This window comes from Oncorhynchus mykiss, chromosome 3 (genome assembly GCF_013265735.2).
Source record: "Oncorhynchus mykiss isolate Arlee chromosome 3, USDA_OmykA_1.1, whole genome shotgun sequence".
NCBI lineage: Eukaryota > Metazoa > Chordata > Actinopteri > Salmoniformes > Salmonidae > Oncorhynchus > Oncorhynchus mykiss.
Genome location: NC_048567.1, coordinates 26,672,664 through 26,691,598, shown reverse-complemented (window position 1 = coordinate 26,691,598; position 18,935 = coordinate 26,672,664). Strand labels below are relative to the sequence as shown.

General features: G+C 46.8%; 1 protein-coding gene across 4 annotated transcripts in view; it reads right to left on the bottom strand.

Annotated features, from left to right (window-relative positions):
- Positions 1 to 1,075: 1,075 nt before the first annotated feature.
- Positions 1,076 to 18,935, bottom strand: part of LOC110503999 (protein Aster-A) — a 35,636-nt gene continuing 17,776 nt past the window's right edge. For 3 of the 4 annotated variants that reach the window (XM_036973624.1, XM_036973598.1, XM_036973615.1), the window contains exons 7-20: positions 14,969 to 15,049; positions 14,267 to 14,385; positions 13,613 to 13,907; positions 12,899 to 13,055; positions 11,868 to 12,014; positions 10,319 to 10,440; positions 9,837 to 9,979; positions 9,273 to 9,376; positions 7,630 to 7,848; positions 7,240 to 7,318; positions 6,051 to 6,062; positions 5,577 to 5,684; positions 3,750 to 3,870; positions 1,076 to 3,604 (exon numbers count right to left, since the gene is read on the bottom strand). In XM_036973624.1, coding sequence (XP_036829519.1) covers positions 3,503 to 3,604; positions 3,750 to 3,870; positions 5,577 to 5,684; positions 6,051 to 6,062; positions 7,240 to 7,318; positions 7,630 to 7,848; positions 9,273 to 9,376; positions 9,837 to 9,979; positions 10,319 to 10,440; positions 11,868 to 12,014; positions 12,899 to 13,055; positions 13,613 to 13,907; positions 14,267 to 14,385; positions 14,969 to 15,049 — 1,809 coding nt within the window. In that variant the 3' untranslated portion in view covers positions 1,076 to 3,502. The remainder of the gene's footprint in view (positions 3,605 to 3,749; positions 3,871 to 5,576; positions 5,685 to 6,050; positions 6,063 to 7,239; positions 7,319 to 7,629; positions 7,849 to 9,272; positions 9,377 to 9,836; positions 9,980 to 10,318; positions 10,441 to 11,867; positions 12,015 to 12,898; positions 13,056 to 13,612; positions 13,908 to 14,266; positions 14,386 to 14,968; positions 15,050 to 18,935) is intronic. The other variant, XM_036973605.1, reaches the window with a different exon arrangement.

The following is an 18,935-nucleotide window of genomic DNA, read 5'->3' as shown; positions in this document are numbered from 1 at the left end:
TTGTACTGGCATGCAGTCACATGTTGTATGGCTGTCAATGTGCTGTGGCTAACCTCATGATAGAGTACCTGACTGGAAACTGGTGATGTCACAGTGATGTAACATTTCCAGGAAATTGACGGGCTCACTGGGAGTCAGGAGGGTCAGATAACAGATAGTGTAGTCTGTTGACCATGGCGTCAACCAAGACCGACTTCGGCAGTGGTCAAACACAAACTTTCCCTTATGACCTTTTAAAACTGCTCTTATTTAAATGACAATTCCTAAATATACTTTAACATAATGGACAAGGTGCCTGAGGGTGGCCTTACAGTTAAGGGCGCTGCACATATACGTTCTCCACCCCATTCTAGCTTTGACTCGACTGATAGCTACATTGAGGAAAAGTGTACTTTCTATGCCTGTGATATGTGGCTGTCCCACCTAGCTAAGTTGCTCTGGATAAGAGCATCTGCTAAATGACTAAAATGTTAATTGTAGGTATCCTGGCGACTACACCGCATCTCCCTCCTCTCAGTCCCCCCTTTATTAACAGAGAAGGTATGAAATTAACAAACAAAAACACAGGAGAGTTCAAGTTCTCCTTTAAAACAAAACGACAAGGTTTGAAGTTCTCCATTAACTAACGTGTCCTCTGAAGCGCAGTTGGTACAGCGTGGCGCTTGCAATGCCGGAACAGTGGGTTCGATTCCTGGGACCACTCGTAGGTATAACAAATGACTGCGTTGCTTTGGGTGAAAGCATCTACTAAATGACAGATATTATGATATATTATCTAATACGGTAAGCAGTATGACCACCCTTCAACCTAGAGAGATAGCAGGCCAGATCAATTCCTGTGACATGAATGGATTGCAACAGTGTCTCCTGCTCCTTGGTAATGATGTAGGCCAGTAGGTCAACTATGTTTGTAGGTCAATCGACAGTATCGATCTACATGGACTTTGTCTGCAGTCGCTGTGATTGGCAGACATCTAAAAATCAATGAAATGCTTTGCCTCAACAGGTCAAAGCAACAGATAAGTTTGAATTTGGACAAGCTGGGAAGTCAGAAAGATGACATAATTACACCGACTGTTTTGAAATACTTTTTAGTTCAACTTTTTATGAAAATGCTTAAAATGACACACACACTTTTTAAAAAATAAGACTCCGATGAGTTGTTGCATATTTTAGAGCTTTTCATTTCTCTCCAGGGCATTGTGTACAATCAAATCTTTTACAGTACATTTGCTCCCCGCGACCCCCATCCCCCCCTCCTCCCTGACCCTAATAAATATAGTACATCCTTTGATCACTCACTGTTTGGCCGTGCACAGCAAGGCTCACACACTTGCACAGGCGAGAGACGGAAGGAGAGAGGGGGGCAGGGAGCACAACGAGGAAAGAGAGAGAGGAAGAGTGAAAGACAATAGGAAGGGGGATGAAAAGGAAAACAATTAGGAAAAGAGAAATGGTTTATGATAGACAGTGAGGGGGGAATCAGATGGGGGGTGGGGGGGGCAGAAAATAAAATGAGATGACCTTACGACAAACAAAAACAAGAAAACAGGATAGACTACAAAATGAAGATATAAAATGAAAAGGAGTAACATGTCAATTTGAACTCACAAACACAGTACTGCAATAGATTCCCTTTATCTTTTTCCGGGCCTAGACTTCTGGTTGGTCCCAGTCCAGTTTACACGAGAAAGTCACTAGTTTATTGCATCTCTCTGTTTACCTGGACTACGGCGTCTGCGTCCCAAACGGCACATCATGTCCTATGTAGTGCACCACACTATAAAGGGAATAGGGTGCTATTTGGTCCGCAGACTGGTCTACAGAGTAGTCGGTAACCCTGAAACACTTCAAGTCCGATCCAAATAATACAATTAGAAGTTGACCGAGTGCGGAAAAACAAACAAAGTCATAATCATACTAATCTTAATAATACCAAATGTAACAGTGACGATGTGACGATGAGGACACTTCTTTCTAATACATAGACTTCTCCGTCTTCTTCTCCAACTCCAGATCTTTGCTTGCTCGTCTCATTTTGCCCTAAACACACTTTAGTGACATACTACTTTTTACACATTCAAAAGGTAGTATAAATCACCAAATATCATTATTGCTATGACCAGGAAATATAAAATATTAATGTTATAGCTCTTTCTTGGTCTGTGCTGAAGTATTAACACAGGGCATATAGAAGGGAAAAAAATTCACTCGCATTGAGAGCGGGACAGGACTTTTCGAAATCAAAGTCGTGTAAAATAAATACTGTAATGGTCTGGCGCACACAATCATCCTTCGCTCTCTCTCAATTCCCAAAACGACCCAGTCACCCTCAAAAAGACAGCTAATGATAAACATGAGCTAGTAGAGGATTTAGGAGTCTTTTTGTATTATTCACGTCTGAAAATAAAAAGTATTGTTTTGAATTGACTCTCCCAGTGGACGTACTGCCTCTGTCAGAGATCAAGCCTTTAAGATGGAAGCTGCTGATCCCAGATGGAGAGAAAGAGAGAAAGGAAGAACGACTAAAATTGTTGGATTACAGAAAGTCTCATGTATCTATCCCCCCTCTCGTCGCGCTCTCCTCATGTGTCCCTCATTTCCGGAGGCTCAAGGGGGACTTAGCTGAGCGGACCCCTCACACCGAGGCCATTTGAAATGCGTTGGACCCGAGTCTATCCATTTGAAATGCGTTGGACCCGAGTCTATCCATTTGAAATGCGTTGGACCCGAGTCTATCCATTTGAAATGCGTTGGACCCGAGTCTATCCATTTGAAATGCGTTGGACCCGAGTCTATCCATTTGAAATGCGTTGGACCCGAGTCTATCCATTTGAAATGCGTTGGACCCGAGTCTATCCATTGGAAATGCGTTGGACCCGAGTCTATCCATTTGAAATGCGTTGGACCCGAGTCTATCCATTTGAAATGCAGCAGCAGGGCTGCACATGCTGAAATGCAGTCGATGGTCTGTCTTGAAAATGTCTCTTGGCTGCTCAGGCAGGGGAGATGGTTCAGGGAGAGCAGCATGGTTGGTTGCCTGTGAGGAGCGGATGGTACCATACAAACTGGCCAGCCTTTAGCCCTGACTGTGGGAGATATGGTAATGTAATGACTATGTTATTGCTGTAGTCCTGAAGACATTCCCAGTCTAACTGTCTGGACGTGAGAGGTGGTGGTGACTATGGAAGGTGGAACTTGGACTGAGGTGTGGGGAATTATGGGTAGTGTAGTCCCCCCAAAGGTCTCTCACCCCCCAACCCCATTGCAGGTTGCTCAAACTGAGGCGTGGGGAGTTATGGGTAGTGAAGGTCCCCTACAGGTAATTCCCACTCCCCCCACATATCTCCCTGTCTGTTTTGAGTAGAGAAGCAGGAGTGGCGCTTTGGGGTCGGGTGAGAGTGAGTCACTCTCCCTGATTGGCCCAGCCGGACCCTCCCCCTCTGGCTACCTCCCCCGTGGTCTATTCATACCCACTTGAGGGCTGGTGATGGCTGGAGGATCAGTGCTCAGTGAGAGACTCTGAAGTGGGGTTCGAGGGGGGATCCTGCTGGACTTCTGGAGTGACGATGCCACGGTGGAGCTTTTCCAACGACTGTTTCATCTGAGGGAGAGAGAGAAGACAGAGGAGAAGGCTAATGTCATTACGACAGCCATGATGACTCACTCATGAATAACAGTGAAGCCGTTTGTAAGCCTTGTGTACGCTTTGTAAATGAAGTGCGCACATAGAAAGTAAACACACACACCTGGTCTAGCAGAGTGACTGAGGATTGGAGGATCTGTTGCCATTTGCCCAGCTGGGCCTGGTGGAACTGTCTCTGGAGCTGCAACACCTGGGCCCACTCTCCTGCAGACTGGGGTAGAGGACTGGATGGAGAGAAGAGAGGAGAAGAATGAGAGGGAGGGAGAGAGAGAGCAAGAGAAGAGGAGTTAGTTCACATGCTAGAAATGCAGCGCTGGTGGTAAGTAATATCCAATGAAAGTGTTGGTTTGTTCTTGAGCAACGGAAGAGAACAAAACTAAATCATAGAACAAAACAGAACAGTGGGAATCAGAGGTGCATTTAGTTGTAGTTTAAATCTAATTTTAAATCAAAAGGAGAATAGGACAGTGTCACCTTGGTTTCTCAAATGACTGCCTCGCCTGGTTTATCAAATACTTCTCTGATAGAGTTCAGTGTGTCAAATCGGAGGGCCTGTTGTCCGGACCTTTGGCAGTCTCTATGGGGATGCCACAGGGTTCAATCCTCGGGCCGACTCTCTTCTCTGTATACATCAACGATGTCCCTCTTGCTGCTGGTGATTCTCTGATACACCTCTACGCAGACGACACCATTCGGTATACTTCTGGCCCTTCTTTGGACACTGTGTTAACTAATCTCCAGACGAGCTTCAATGCCATACAACACTACTTCCGTGGTCTCCAACTGCTATTAAACGCAAGTAAAACTAAATGCATGCTACTCAACCGATCACTTCCCACACCCGCCCGCCCGACTAGCATCACTACTCTGGATGGTTCTGACTTAGGATATGTTGACAAATACCTAGGTGTCTGGTTAGACTGTAAACTCTCCTTCCAGACTCACATTAAGAATCTCCAATCCAAAATTAAATCTAGAATCTAAATCTAGAACCTATATCGCAACAAAGCATCCTTCACTCATGCTGCCAAACATACCCTCGTAAAACTGACTATCCTACCAATCCTTGACTTTGGTGATGTCAATTACAAAATTGCCTCCAACACTCTACTCAACAAATTGGATGCAGTCTATCACAGTGCCATCCATTTAGTCACCACAGCCCCATACACTACCCACCATTGCGGCCTGTACGCTCTCGTTGGTTGGCCCTCGCTTCATACTTGTTGCCAAACCCACTGGCTACAGGTCATCTACAAGACTCTGCTAGGTTAAGCCCCGCCTTATCTCAGCTCACTGGTCACAATAGCAGCACGCGCTCCAGTAGGTATATCTCACTGGTCGCCCCCAAAGCCAATTCCTCCTTTGGTCGTCTTTCCTTCCAGGTCTCTGCTGCCAATGACTGGAACGAACTGCAAAAATCTCTGAAACTGGAGACTCATATCTCCCTCACTAGCGTTAAGCACCAGCTGTCAGAGTAGCTCACAGATCACTGCACCTGTACATAGCCCATCTACCTCATCCCCATACTGTATTTATTTATTTATCTTGCTCCTTTGCACCCCAGTATCTCAACTTGCACATTCATCTTCTGCACACCTACCATTCCAGTGTTTAATGGCTATATTCTAATTACTTCGCCACCATGGCCTATTTATTGCCTTAACTCCCGTATCTTACCTCATTTGCACTCACTGTATATAGACTTTTTGTTTTCTTTGTTCTACTGTATTATTGACTGTATGTTTTGTTTATTCCAATGCGTAACTCTGTTGTTGTACTGTGTCGAATTGCTAGGCTTTATCTTGGCCAGGTCGTAGTTGTAAATGAGAACTTGTTCTGAACTAGCTGGTTAAATAAAAGGTGAAATAAACCTCTGATGGGTAAGTAGTAATGACTATAATATAAAGATGTATCCTGGCTTGGTTACCTGTCAGACAGAGAGAAGGAGTGCCACGTCTCCAGTGTGTGTGCAGCTCTCTCCAGAGAATACAACTTGTAAAACAAGAGCATGTTGAGGGCCACCAACACCACCAGACTAGAGGAGAGAGAGAGAGAGAGAGAGAGCGAGAAAGAAAAGAGGAGAGAGTTGAGAGAAAGGGATGGTGAGAGAACAAAAAAAAGCAGAGAAAGAAAGAGAGGGGTAAATGTATTGACATAAGTATGGGCCAAAAACAGAGGGAGCGATACTAGGTTATGAAAAAAAGGGGACAACATTCAGGAATGAGAACTCCAGAAGGAATGGGAAAAGTGGTTGTACAACTCAAACTGTATACACACACACACACACACACACACAAACGTTTTTGGACAACAAATCAATCATACTACATCAAATGACAGAGCAGACTTCACAACACTGAACATGTCATTCGACAAGACATTGACAATTATTATACAGTACCTGACACAGATCCTATGCACATGAAGCGATAGAGAAAGAGAGAGAGAAAGAGAGAGAGAAAGAGAGGCAGCGGGAGGCTGTTAGTAAGCAGAGGAGATATTCATTTCATTGAACCCCCCCTCCCAAACACTTTGACGACATGGATTACAGAAAAAGACAAAACGAGCATTCAGACATTTGTACACTAGTGGAACTCACATACTGTGGTGGTTACGGTAATGCTACAGGCATGAGAGGCCCCGAAAACACTTTCACAATCACTCACAAACGGACCAATCCCAACTTGAGTTAAGTGTAGGTTATGTATTGAGTTCAAATGGGAGAATTGTGTGAAATGTGTGTACCGTAATTTCTGCACTATTAAGCGCACCTGAATATAAACCACACCCACTGAATTATTTAAAAATGATGTATTTTGTACATAAATAAGCCGCACGTCTATAAGCCGCAGGAGCCTACCGGTACATTGAAACAAATGAACTTTACACAGCCTTTAAACGAAACACGGCTGGTAACAAAAATGTAAAAAATAGCAGTAAACAGTAGCCTACCAAGAAAGTCATTGGTCACTATCTTCCTCCTCCTGTGCACTGAAGTCATCTCCTTCGGTGTCGGAGTTGAATAGCCTCAGAATTGCTTCATCCGATGTTGGATCGCTGCCCTCTTCAACACGCAGCAGTCCAGCCTTTCGAAACCCGTTGATGATAGTGGATTTTTTGACAATGCTCCACGCTGTCAGCAGCTCTATTTCCTTTTCCAACAGCCAGATCGATCGCCTTCAACTTGAAAGCTGCATCATATGCATTTCTCCGTGTTTTTGCCATGATGAGGGTGACAAAATGACTACCGTAATCAGAATGATGGGAAGTTTGAGCGCGCTCGATTTACGTCACATTATGTGACGGGGCTCAGTTTTTTGGCGGCATGAATCTTGTGAAAGCGGGAAAAATCCATAAATTAGCTGCGTCATTTGAACCGCGAGGTTCAAAGCGTGGGAAAAAAGTAGTGGCTTATAGTCCGGAAATTACGGTACCTCAAGTATGGATTAATCCTAAAGCTCTCTGATAAGCTCATAAACTGGACAAGATCAGGCAATTGATCATTCCCTTGGTTTACTACTACTAAGGGACAGGGGAAACGATCAACAATCAGGGTTTCTTTTCACGCACGCCGAGAGGTCGGTACTCACATGAAGCTGACTATGAGCAGTATGGTAGAGATGCTGCTGCCTCCACCACGCCACCGCTCTCCGTGCTTGTACTGACCACCTGGTCAAAAGGAAAACAAGTGACTTATTGCCAGAAGAGCCTGGATGCAGTTCCAAATCACACCACCAGATGTGTATAATGCAAAGCAATGCACCACTGACATCTGACATTTAGTTGTATGAACTATCATAAACCTGGAGACATAAGTTTGATTGACAAGAGGTGAACATTGAACTCTTCTTGACAATCTTTTATATGGGTCTTATTTATTAGGCATCAAACGGAATAATATTTACTGAAAAAGGGAGGGACTACGTTTCAGTGTGCCCTAATCAATATGACCTGACACCACCACGACCATGTTGACTCACCCGCCTCTCTCCGCTCCTCTCCCATCCCTCGGTCCCCACGCTCTCCACCTCCCGCACCCCCTCCCTCTCTCTCCCGGTCCCCCGGGCGCCGGGAGCAGGTGCGTTTGCGTCGCCGCAGGGCCGGGGGTGTCTTGGCAGAGTCTGCCCCCACCACATCCCCCGAGGTCACCACTGACACCTCAGACTGGAGCAGGGTCTCCAGCTTACACACCTCACTCTCTGATAAGGAGGGAGAGACAGAGAAAGGAGGAGGGAGCGAGAGAGAGAGAGGGGGGGGTAGACAGAGAGAGAGAGAGACAGAGACAGAGAGAGACAGAGAAGGACAGAGAAGGACAGAGAGGGGGAGGGAGGGACAGAGAGAGAGGGGGAGACAGAGAGAGAGGGGGAGACAGAGAGAGAGGGGGAGACAGAGAGAGAGGGGGAGACAGAGAGAGAGGGGGAGACAGAGAGAGAGGGGGAGACAGAGAGAGAGGGGGAGACAGAGAGAGAGGGGGAGACAGAGAGAGAGGGGGAGACAGAGAGAGAGGGGGAGACAGAGAGAGAGGGGGAGACAGAGAGAGAGGGGGAGACAGAGACAGAGGGGGAGACAGAGACAGAGGGGGAGACAGAGACAGAGGGGGAGACAGAGACAGAGGGGGAGACAGAGACAGAGGGGGAGACAGAGACAGAGGGGGAGACAGAGACAGAGGGGGAGACAGAGACAGAGGGGGAGACAGAGACAGAGGGGGAGACAGAGACAGAGGGGGAGACAGAGACAGAGGGGGAGACAGAGACAGAGGGGGAGACAGAGACAGAGGGGGAGACAGAGACAGAGGGGGAGACAGAGACAGAGGGGGAGACAGAGACAGAGGGGGAGACAGAGACAGAGGGGGAGACAGAGACAGAGGGGGAGACAGAGACAGAGGGGGAGAGACAGACAGAGACAGACAGAGAGGGAGCGGGAGCGACAGGGAGGGAGCGGGAGCGACAGGGAGAGAGGGAGCGGGAGCGACAGGGAGAGAGGGAGCGGGAGCGACAGGGAGAGAGGGAGCGGGAGCGACAGGGAGAGAGGGAGCGGGAGCGACAGGGAGAGAGGGAGCGGGAGCGACAGGGAGAGAGGGAGCGGGAGCGACAGGGAGAGAGGGAGCGGGAGCGACAGGGAGAGAGGGAGCGGGAGCGACAGGGAGAGAGGGAGCGGGAGCGACAGGGAGAGAGGGAGCGGGAGCGACAGGGAGAGAGGGAGCGGGAGCGACAGGGAGAGAGGGAGCGGGAGCGACAGAGAGAGAGGGAGCGGGAGCGACAGAGAGAGAGGGGGAGGGAGCGACAGAGGGAGGGAGAGACAGAGAGGGAGGGAGAGACAGAGAGGGAGGGAGAGACAGAGAGGGAGGGAGAGACAGAGAGGGAGGGAGAGACAGAGAGGGAGGGAGAGACAGAGAGGGAGGGAGAGACAGAGAGGGAGGGAGAGACAGAGAGGGAGGGAGAGAGAGAGAGAGAGAGAGGGAGGGAGAGAGAGAGAGAGAGAGAGGGAGGGAGAGAGAGAGGGAGGGAGAGAGAGAGAGAGGGAGGGAGAGACATAACCAGAAAGAGAGGTGGTAAGCAATAAGAACACAGACACGGCTTTATCCTGAGTAGGAGAACAAGACCACAATGTAAGTAAGTCTCACCCATGTGTCTGTAGTACTCCTCGATGCCGCTCCAGGTGTTCTTCTCGATGAGCGCCTTCACCAGGCTCCACGGCTGCTTCTTGTAGCAGATATCTGACGACACCCTGCAGACACACAGGCAGTCCATCACTCTGTAACCAGTAACCCATCCCTGCAGCGCTCTGTATCACTAGACATAATGCACTAAGCTAGAAACGTATCATAATGAATACCGATCCGCCGCTGAACTGATGGCGCCGACAGACATGGCAGCTCTGCTCCTAGCGCCTAAGTACAAGCGTTTCCCTACACCCGCAATGACATGTGCTAAATATGTGTATGTGAGCAATACATCACCCTTAGAACAGTTTAAAAAGAACCCTTCATCCATATCGGGTGTATTTTATGTGAAGTAAGAACATAAACTCTCCGTTTCTAAGGCAGTGAGTTCACCTGATACACACAACATTTAGCAGGTGAGCACTCAAAAAGTCAATTCGAACAACTAAAACCTCCCCGATATTTGATCTGCTCAGGCAACTCATACACAAACTACTAGTCAAAAGCTGGTGGAAGTAGGTATACCGGAGTCTGCTCTTGTTCTTGTTGATGGAGGTGAGGCAGTAGCGATGCACGGTGTAGAAGTAGTCCTGGTAGGGGATGCCCGAGGTAATCACCTCCGAGTCCACCACGTAACACTCGCCCGGGGCACTGTTCTTATACAGCGTCTGGAGGGAGAGAGGGAAAGGTGTTAGCGGGAGCGAATGACCTAGGAGGTGTGTCCCAATCCTCAGACGGCAAGTCAAGTCTTTTGGGCGAACCGGATATTCAAACCAGAACATGGAGGACAATGGAGGCTGGTGTCACTTTAAAAACCGGAGGACAGGTTCATTGTAATGGTTGGAATGAAATGAATAGAACGGCATCAAACACATCAAATCCATATGTTTGACCCGGTTCCATTCATTTCAAACGAGCCTGTCGTCTGATTTAACATGACACCAGCCTCCACTCATGTCGACCAAATGTTGTTAAAACTACGAAATCCAACGTGCTGACTGACTGACCTGCGTCTCCACTACGGGGGCGGTCTTGGGGCCCAGGGGGTTGTTGATGGCGATGGTGTAACTCAGGATCCGGTTGGTGTTCCCACTGCTGCCGTCCTGCTGCCACTCACGAACTGACAGGTCTGGCGGAGGGACAGAGAGAGAGAGGGAGGACGAGGAAAATAACGAGGGAGGGAGTGTGTGTGTGAGAGAGAGAGACGTTAAGTGAGAGAAATAGAAAGTAGGACTGAGAGAGGACAGAATGAGAGGAAGGCAGAGGGAGAAAAGTGAGAGGGACACAGCACCGCTTCGCAGAGGGAAATGCACTAATTAAAGCCACACAGTGTCCTCAAAGTTGGCAGTGGCACAAACCAGGGAGGCCACCAACCAACCAACTCCACACCTCTATGGCAGAGCATCTAATAAATGACAACTTTAGGGGACTGTGCTAAGAACAAGGAATACGCAGAGCCCTGTACTGCTTCTCTCAAAACAGACAATAGCATATGAGGTGTTGAAGAGGAGAGAGAGAGAGAGATGGAGGAAGGTTAACACAGCGTAAACACAGTGGACTGCTCATTAGAGCTACAATACACTGGCCTATGTCTGAGAAGAGAGAAAGGAATGGGGGGGCTGACTGTATCCCAAATGGAACTCTATTATTCACGTAGGGAATAAGCCAGGGTGCCAATATTTGGGACAGCTCCTGTCTAAGCACTAGGAGGACAATAAGAATCATTCCATCCCCAAACATGACAACAGCCATACTGTGTGGCGCAGCAGAGACGTCCTGCAGACGAGCACCAGCGCATCAGGAGACGGTGGAGTGGAAGGGGTGGCAACGAGCGTCTCGCGCACTAACACTCCTAGGCCGCGTCCCAAACGGCACCCTATTCCCTACCTATTTCACTACGTTGGACCAGGGCCCTGGTCCAATGTAGCGCAGTAGATAGGGAATAGGATGCCCATCTTGGACGCAGCCCTAAAGCTTACTGTACAAGCCCTGGCGGAGTAGACTTTAGGAAGGGCCGATCAGCCACATAGAATGAACTAAACCTTTTTCATCCTATCGTGTTGTAGCCTATAATTTGCAAATAAATTCATTAAAAATCCTACAATGTGATTTTCTGGATTTTTTTTCTTCTCATTTTGTCTGTCATAGTTGAAGTGTACCTATGATGAAAATTACAGGCCTCTCATCTTTTTAAGTGGGAGAACTTGCACAATTGGTGGCTGACTAAATACTTTTTTGCCCGACTGTATCCATGTTTCTAGGCAGACTATCACTAGTACTGGGAAACAGTGGTGTGTACTAGAATATACTCTACGAACAATATTTATACTTTAAGAGATTTAAGGAGATATTTGGAAAGGTAATGAAAACAGAATGAGCAGAGAGGGATCAAGAGGAAGAAAAACGAGAGCGTTGCCAATGCCAACCACGTGTAAGATCAACAAAGTGTGTGTGTGTGTGTGTCTCTGCGCGTGTATGTTAAGAGCAGGTGCGCTAGTGTGCACACATGGGTGCGTGCGCTTCCTGAGCGTGTGCGCGCACTTGCGCTGTACGGACCTGTGAAGTGGCGCTGGGAGAAGAGATGCTGGATGAAGTGTGTGTCTGCGGAGAAGAGCAGGTCGTGCAGCTTGTCCACGCTCATGCGCACCACCATGTTGATGTGCAGCCGGCCCGCCAGGTCCGCACAGAACGACTCCACCTCGTCTGGATGGGGACAGAGTTACACACCAGTCACAACTATAGTAACGCACCCGTTAGCAGAGATACCACAGTTGAGATCGTCTATCATCAGAATTTCTATGATATTTAAAAACAATTTGTTTGTATATATCCCCCAGGATTTGTCGCAACTGAATAGCCAAATGGGGCTGGCTTTTCCACAGTGTCAGATAAAATGGCCCTTTTCACGTAGATTAAATAAAATATAAAAACGTCAGCGATAATGGAGGGATAATGTGCTTTTTGTTGATGGGACACAGTTTAACACTGTTCTGTTTGAGCAGAAGAGAAGTGTAAGAGTCCTCACTTTAGGTTGCTAGTAAAGTAACACTAGTACAGTTTAGACTTCTGGAACATGAACGTTGCACTTTAAAATCGGTCAAATCACAGTCACTAAAACATCCTTCTTTTCAGAAAAGTCAATGCAGACGTCTCAAGTTTCTCTGGAGTTTTTCCTTTAATGCAGCAAGTCACAGTCTGTTCTCAGGAGAGTCAATGACTAATGTAATGTAGGTCCTACTAGACTACTAGTATGGGATCAATAGGAAGGGTGTGTATGCAGCAGTTTCAACTGGCTCTCTTCTGCATCTGCACGGATCGAAGAGGAAAGGAGAGCTGAAAGCAGCAGGGTGGAAATCGCTTTCACCTGTCCCGTTGTTTCAGATTAGTGGGAATGAAGGAAAGGAGATGAGGAGAGAAAACCACCTTACGGTTTGTTAGAATTTGACCTCTGTAAAAACTGTCTACAATCCCATCTTTCCCTCTCAAATCTCCCATGTCTGCATCAGAAGAAATTGTATTTTCTATGTTTGCCGAAATGTAAAATGTTTTCCCATGAAACTCTGCTCCAGTGGGCTCCAGGAACTCACCCTCTTCCTGTGTGTCTGAGGAGTTGCTGGGGTCGGTGGGCAGCTCGTCGTCGTTGGTGAGCTGGTCCAATGAGGAGAGGTTTCCCAGGCTGGTGGCAGACAGGGGCACCATATGATTGGCCGACTCCAACAAGCTGTCCCCGCCCTCCTCCACATACTAGGAAATGGCATGTGAGGGGAGAGAAAGGGGTAGTTAGTTACCACCCGCCGTGAGGTCATTAAGGCAGAAACACACACACACACACACACGACTGATGAGCCTTAGCGGACAGATATGACCTCAAAGCCTCTACTCTGCCCGGGTCAGACAACAACACTGGCTCTTTTAGGCATAGCATGGGATGCGTCCCAAATAACACCCTATTCCCTATATAGTGCACGACCTTTGACCAGGGTCATGGTACCCTATTCCCTGTAGTACACTATAAAGGGAAGAGGGTGCCATTTGGAACACACACATTAGCATCACATCCGAGACGGATGGCCGTTTAGAGCCAACAAGCGACTCTTTGATCTACTGGGGTATGACTGGGGTATATTTATCCTATCAAGATAAACAATGGAACAGTCATAATTATAAACCATCTCTATAGCCAGTTCAAAGTTAAACCCCCCCTAACTAACGATGCCCTTAGCTTAGGGTGAAACGTATCAAAACGCTGTCTAATGAATATGACCCTGTAGTTCCCTGGCATGAAATCAAACAAAACTCACGAAAGAGGCAGCAGCCGAGGCGGGGGCGGACAAGGAGGCGGTGTGTGTGGAGTGTAGGGAGATCTGGGAGCTGGGCGGGCTGGGGTCCGGGGGGTCCAGGGAGGTTCTGCCGGGGATGTCTATGGGCAGACAGGTGGATGAGGAGGGGGGAGATGAGCCCAGACCACCACTGGCTAGGAGGGGGCCACTGGGGAACAAGGCTGCCATGGAGGGGGGCGAGCTACCCAGAGAAGCTATGGCCCCCAAGGAGCTGAGGTCCAACAGGTCAGAGACAGAGACTGACTCATCCACTGGCCTGAGATGTGGGGGGTTGGAAGGAGAGGTTGAATGATAGAGACAGAAAGAGAGAGACAGAGAGAGATGAAGGGGACAGAAAAAGGGCAGTATGGGATGGGGGATTAGAGAGAATGAAGGAAGACATAGGAGGAAAAACAGCATGATTAAAAATTCACAATCACAGTAGTGGCTTTTAATTGAAGGGATCGATAATCCAGGAGTTGAAGTTCATCAAAGTTAATGGACGACAGTTCTAATTTAATGGACAATGCCAAACTAAATGGCACGCGCGCACGTCAACAGAATCTCTCTCACACACACACACACACACACACACACACACACACACACACACACACAGCGAACATGTACACTCACAGTAGACCGTTAATGTGCTCGCCGGTGGGGGAGACATAGTCATCGTCTTCACTGGTGAGGCCCAGCTCAGTGCCGTAACACTGATGGACGATGTGCCACAGCTCCTTTGGGGACAGAGGCTGAGAGGAAACAGACATTAACCTTCTCAATGTCTCACTAACTTCTTGGAATTTCCTCTTGTAGGACATTAAAACGTCAATCAGTAATTCAATCAATCAGTAACCGATAGTTTTGTTCAATGTTAGATGCATTTTGGGTCCTGTTACATTTTGTTATGTTATATTTCATCACTGAATATTATCCAATAAACAGTTTTCAGCTGCGCTAACATTATTGCAAAAGGGTTTTCTAATGATCAATTAGCCTTTTAAAATGATAAACTTGGATTAGCTAACACAACGTGCCATTGCAACACAGGAGTGATGGTTGCTGATAATGGGCCTCTACGCCTATGTAGATATTCCATTAAAATAAAAATCAGCCGTTTCCAGCTACAATAGTCATTTACAACATTAACAATGTCTACACTGTATTTCTGATCAATTTGTTGTTATTTTAATGGACAAAAAACACGCTTTTCTTTCAAAAACAAGGACATTTCTAAGTGACCCCAAACTTTTGAACAATAGTGTATTCCCAATTAATTTCAAACTGGCAGGAGTGTGAGAGCTGGAGTTGGGAGGAGGGAGAGGAGGTGGGTACCTTGTCCATCAGTGCGTTCTGCCACAGTCTGAAAATCATCATGTAGCTGCGATCCCTAGCCCCGAAAGACGTGAAGAAGTGCTGGATGAAACGACAGAGAGAGAGCAAGCACAGAGGAAAACAAATTGAGTGAATGATGGAATGACAGCTAGTGGTCATTGCTATTGATTCGGCTTTGGCTTGTCAAAAACCATGACAGAAATAGCCTATTTTGCCATGATAAAATATATTTGTCAAGCATTGGGAGCATCTAAGCCAGTGGTTCTCAACTGGTTTTGCCTGGGGACCCAAATTTGACAGTGACAATTGAGACGCGACCCAATATTATGGACTGCTGATGATTCCATTTTGTAATGTTGTATTGCAGCTTCCTTCTTGGGTAGGCTTCACTTACTAAATAGAGACTGTCTCAATTGTGGTAGTAAAGAAAGTCATTACACAGCCATATTAACTGATAAAACATGTACCAATTGAAGAGAATAAGACATTTTAATTAAGCGACCAGTTCAGAAAGTTGGGTGTAATAAATTATCACTCAGAACATGACATCATAACCAGTCTAATAATGTTAAACGAACAGTAACACATACCAGTGTTTACGATAGAAAAAACAAATCATTAGGAATTCTTAATCAATTACAAAATGTCAATAGTTTCACAACCTTGACATTTTATTTTAAAGGTGTACATTTTTAACTAGATCCAATAAAAGGTAATATGAATGTCAGAATGAATTAACATAGGTTCATGAGTTATTGTTCACTGTGTGTGTCCTATCAGTGGGAAAGCTGGGGGTGTTTAGTTTGATACGTTTATGTATTATTGAAGTCTGGGGTGATGGTTGACCGGGCAACTCGGAGGTCATGCTGGCTGGTTTGTTTCTGCTTTGAGTTTGTTTTCAGCACTGCCATCGCAGAGAAGCCACTTTCACACAGATAGGTAGTGCTGAACGGCAGCATGATTCTGATTGCATGACAGGCGAGAGCAGGATATTCTCCCACTACGCTGCACCAGAACTGTGGCAGTGTCATTTCCGGGAAGCGCATGCTCAGTCCGTGATCAAATGACAGCTCCACCAGCTGATCCTCTTCGTTGCTTGGCAACGTGATGCCTCCCATCTCCACTCGAAAGGGGTCCCGTCCCGTATCTAGTCGTCTTGTCTCCTGTTCTCCTCCGGGAAGTAGTCGCAAAAATGTCCCTGCAGCTTGACAAGATGCTGTTTAACGTTTTTTCAGTGTGTCACCGTGCGCTTTGCTGATCAGATTATGAATCCCTAAATCAGCATTAGGAAACATGTCAATACTCCCGTTCAAAACATGATTTGCCCAACCGGTAAGCTTCATCTTGAAGGCATCCATTACATCCCTCTGTACAAATCGATTGTGCCCCCTCCATTGCATTGACACATTGAGAGAATTCAGATGATCACAAATATCCACCAGGTAGGCAACCTGTGCGAGTAATTCTGCACAATCAAAATGTTCGGCCAGAGGTGACTTCTTTTCCGAAGGAAACGCAGCAATCTCCGCTCTGAGCTCATAAAAGCGACCCAACACTTTACCCCTGGAAAGCCAGCAGACCTCTGCACGATAAAGCACCTGCTGGTACTCGCTCCTCATATCCCCACAGAAGGCCTGGAAACACCTGCTGGTACTCGCTCCTCATATCCCCACAGAAGGCCTGGAAACACCTGCTGGTACTCGCTCCTCATATCCCCACAGAAGGCCTGGAAACACCTGCTGGTACTCGCTCCTCATATCCCCACAGAATGCCTGGAAACACCTGCTGGTACTCGCTCCTCATATCCCCACAGAAGGCCTGGAAACACCTGCTGGTACTCGCTCCTCATATCCCCACAGAAGGCCTGGAAACACCTGCTGGTACTCGCTCCTCATATCCCCACAGAAGGCCTGGAAACACCTGCTGGTACTCGCTCCTCATATCCCCACAGAAGGCCTGGAAACACCTGCTGGTACTCGCTCCTCATATCCCCACAGAAGGCCTGGAAACACCTGCTGGTACTCGCTCCTCATATCCCCACAGAAGGCCTGGAAACACCTGCTTTTCGTGGAACTCTTTTTGATATAGTTGACACACTTGATCACATCCTGAAGAGTGGCGTGGAGCTCAGGCACCATGTCCTTCGCTGCCAATGCCTCCCTGTGTAGGAAGCAGTGGTTCCACGTCGCACTTTGTGCTCTCTCCAGGATCCGCTTTACTGCCCTGGAGTGCTTTCCCGTCATGGCAGCTGTCTCATTGTGTTAAAGACAGGCTTTGCAGTGTTGGTGGTGGGAAAATCAGCACTTATTATCCCAGACGTGTCTGACATAGACCATTAGAATCGCATGGTGAGCTACATCTGTAGATTCATCAAGCTGCTGTGCGTAATGGCCATTTGCACTGATGTGCTCTGATGTCTGGCACGTTATGTCCTCAGACATGTCCTGGATTCTCCTCATGGTGTCATTGGATAGGGGTGTGGTTTTAAGTTTGTTGGCGGCTGACTTTCCCAAGATTTCAGTTCACATATCAATTGCAGCTGGGAGTATGAGATCCTCTGCGCTTGTGTGGGATTTTTGCACTTAGCAATGCGCTGGGCCACAAGGTATGATGCGAAGTGCCTTTTCTTCAATGAATCTTGTGAGGCCTCCAGATATTGACATTTTACTCTTTTTAAGTCAGCTGTCTTATCTTTGTGTCTTGGATGCTTGGTGTCCAGATCCCTTTTCATTTGAGGGGTTTCATGCTGTCATTAGCTAACAGCTCATTGCATAGGACGCACTGCGTCCACACTCGCTGTCTTATATGTAAAACCATATTTGACAAAGTCGGGGTCGTATTTTCTCCTCTCAACAGGGACCGGATTGTCTGCCTTATTGTTGACATTGGAAGCAGCAGTAGATGAAGAGGGAGCTGCACGTTTTAAAAACTTAAATGACAGTTAACTATCCACATGTGCAACGCCTGCAGAACACAACTGCGTAGTTAGCTGTCAAACAAGCTAGCTGTCAGAAGATCTGATTGGACGTGTCACATTTAAAATAAAATAGTGTTGCGGAATTACATTTATATTGGATTAGTGTGTCGAGAAATCTCTCATTTCATTGGATCAGTGTGTGTGTTTGGGGCAAGAACGTTATTGTATTGGTCAGTGAGTGAGTGCAGCGTGAAAACCCGAACGTAGCTAGCCATTTCACCACTGCAATCGCACGGCACGTGTAAATTCAGCAACAGTAAGCGCTGCAGCGGTATCCTTTCAAAGTAAACTTCCCACGACGTCGCCCCCCCAGTTGACAATCACTGATATAAACAATATATATACACACTACTACACTGTCTACTAGAGGTCGACAGATTAAATCGGAATGGCCGATTTAATTAAACCCGATTTAAAGTTTTCATAACAATCGGAAATCTGTATTTTTGGACACCGATTTGGCTGATCTTTTGTTTTTTAACACCTTTATTTAACTAGGCAAGTCAGTTAAGAACACATTCTTGTTTTCAATGAGGGCCAGTTCAGGGGCAGAACGACAGATTTTTACCTTGTCAGCTCTGGGATTCAATCCTGCAACCTTACAGTTAACTAGTCCAACGCTCAAACCACCTGCCTCTCATTGCACTCCACGAGAAGCCTGCCTGTTACGCGAATGCAGTAAGAAGCCAAGGTAAGTTGCTAGCTAGCATTAAGCTTATCTTATAAAAAACAATCATAATCACTAGTTAACTACACATGGTTGATGATATTACTAGTTTATCTAGCGTGTCCTGCGTTGCATATAATCGATGCAGTGCGCATTTGTGAAAAAGGACTGTCGTTGCTCCAACGTGTACCTAACCATAAACACCAATGCCTTTCTTAAAATCAATACACAGAAGTATATATTTTTAAACCTGCATATTTAGCTAAAAGAAATCCAGGTTAGCAGGCAATATTAATCAGGTGAAATCATGTCACTTCTCTTGC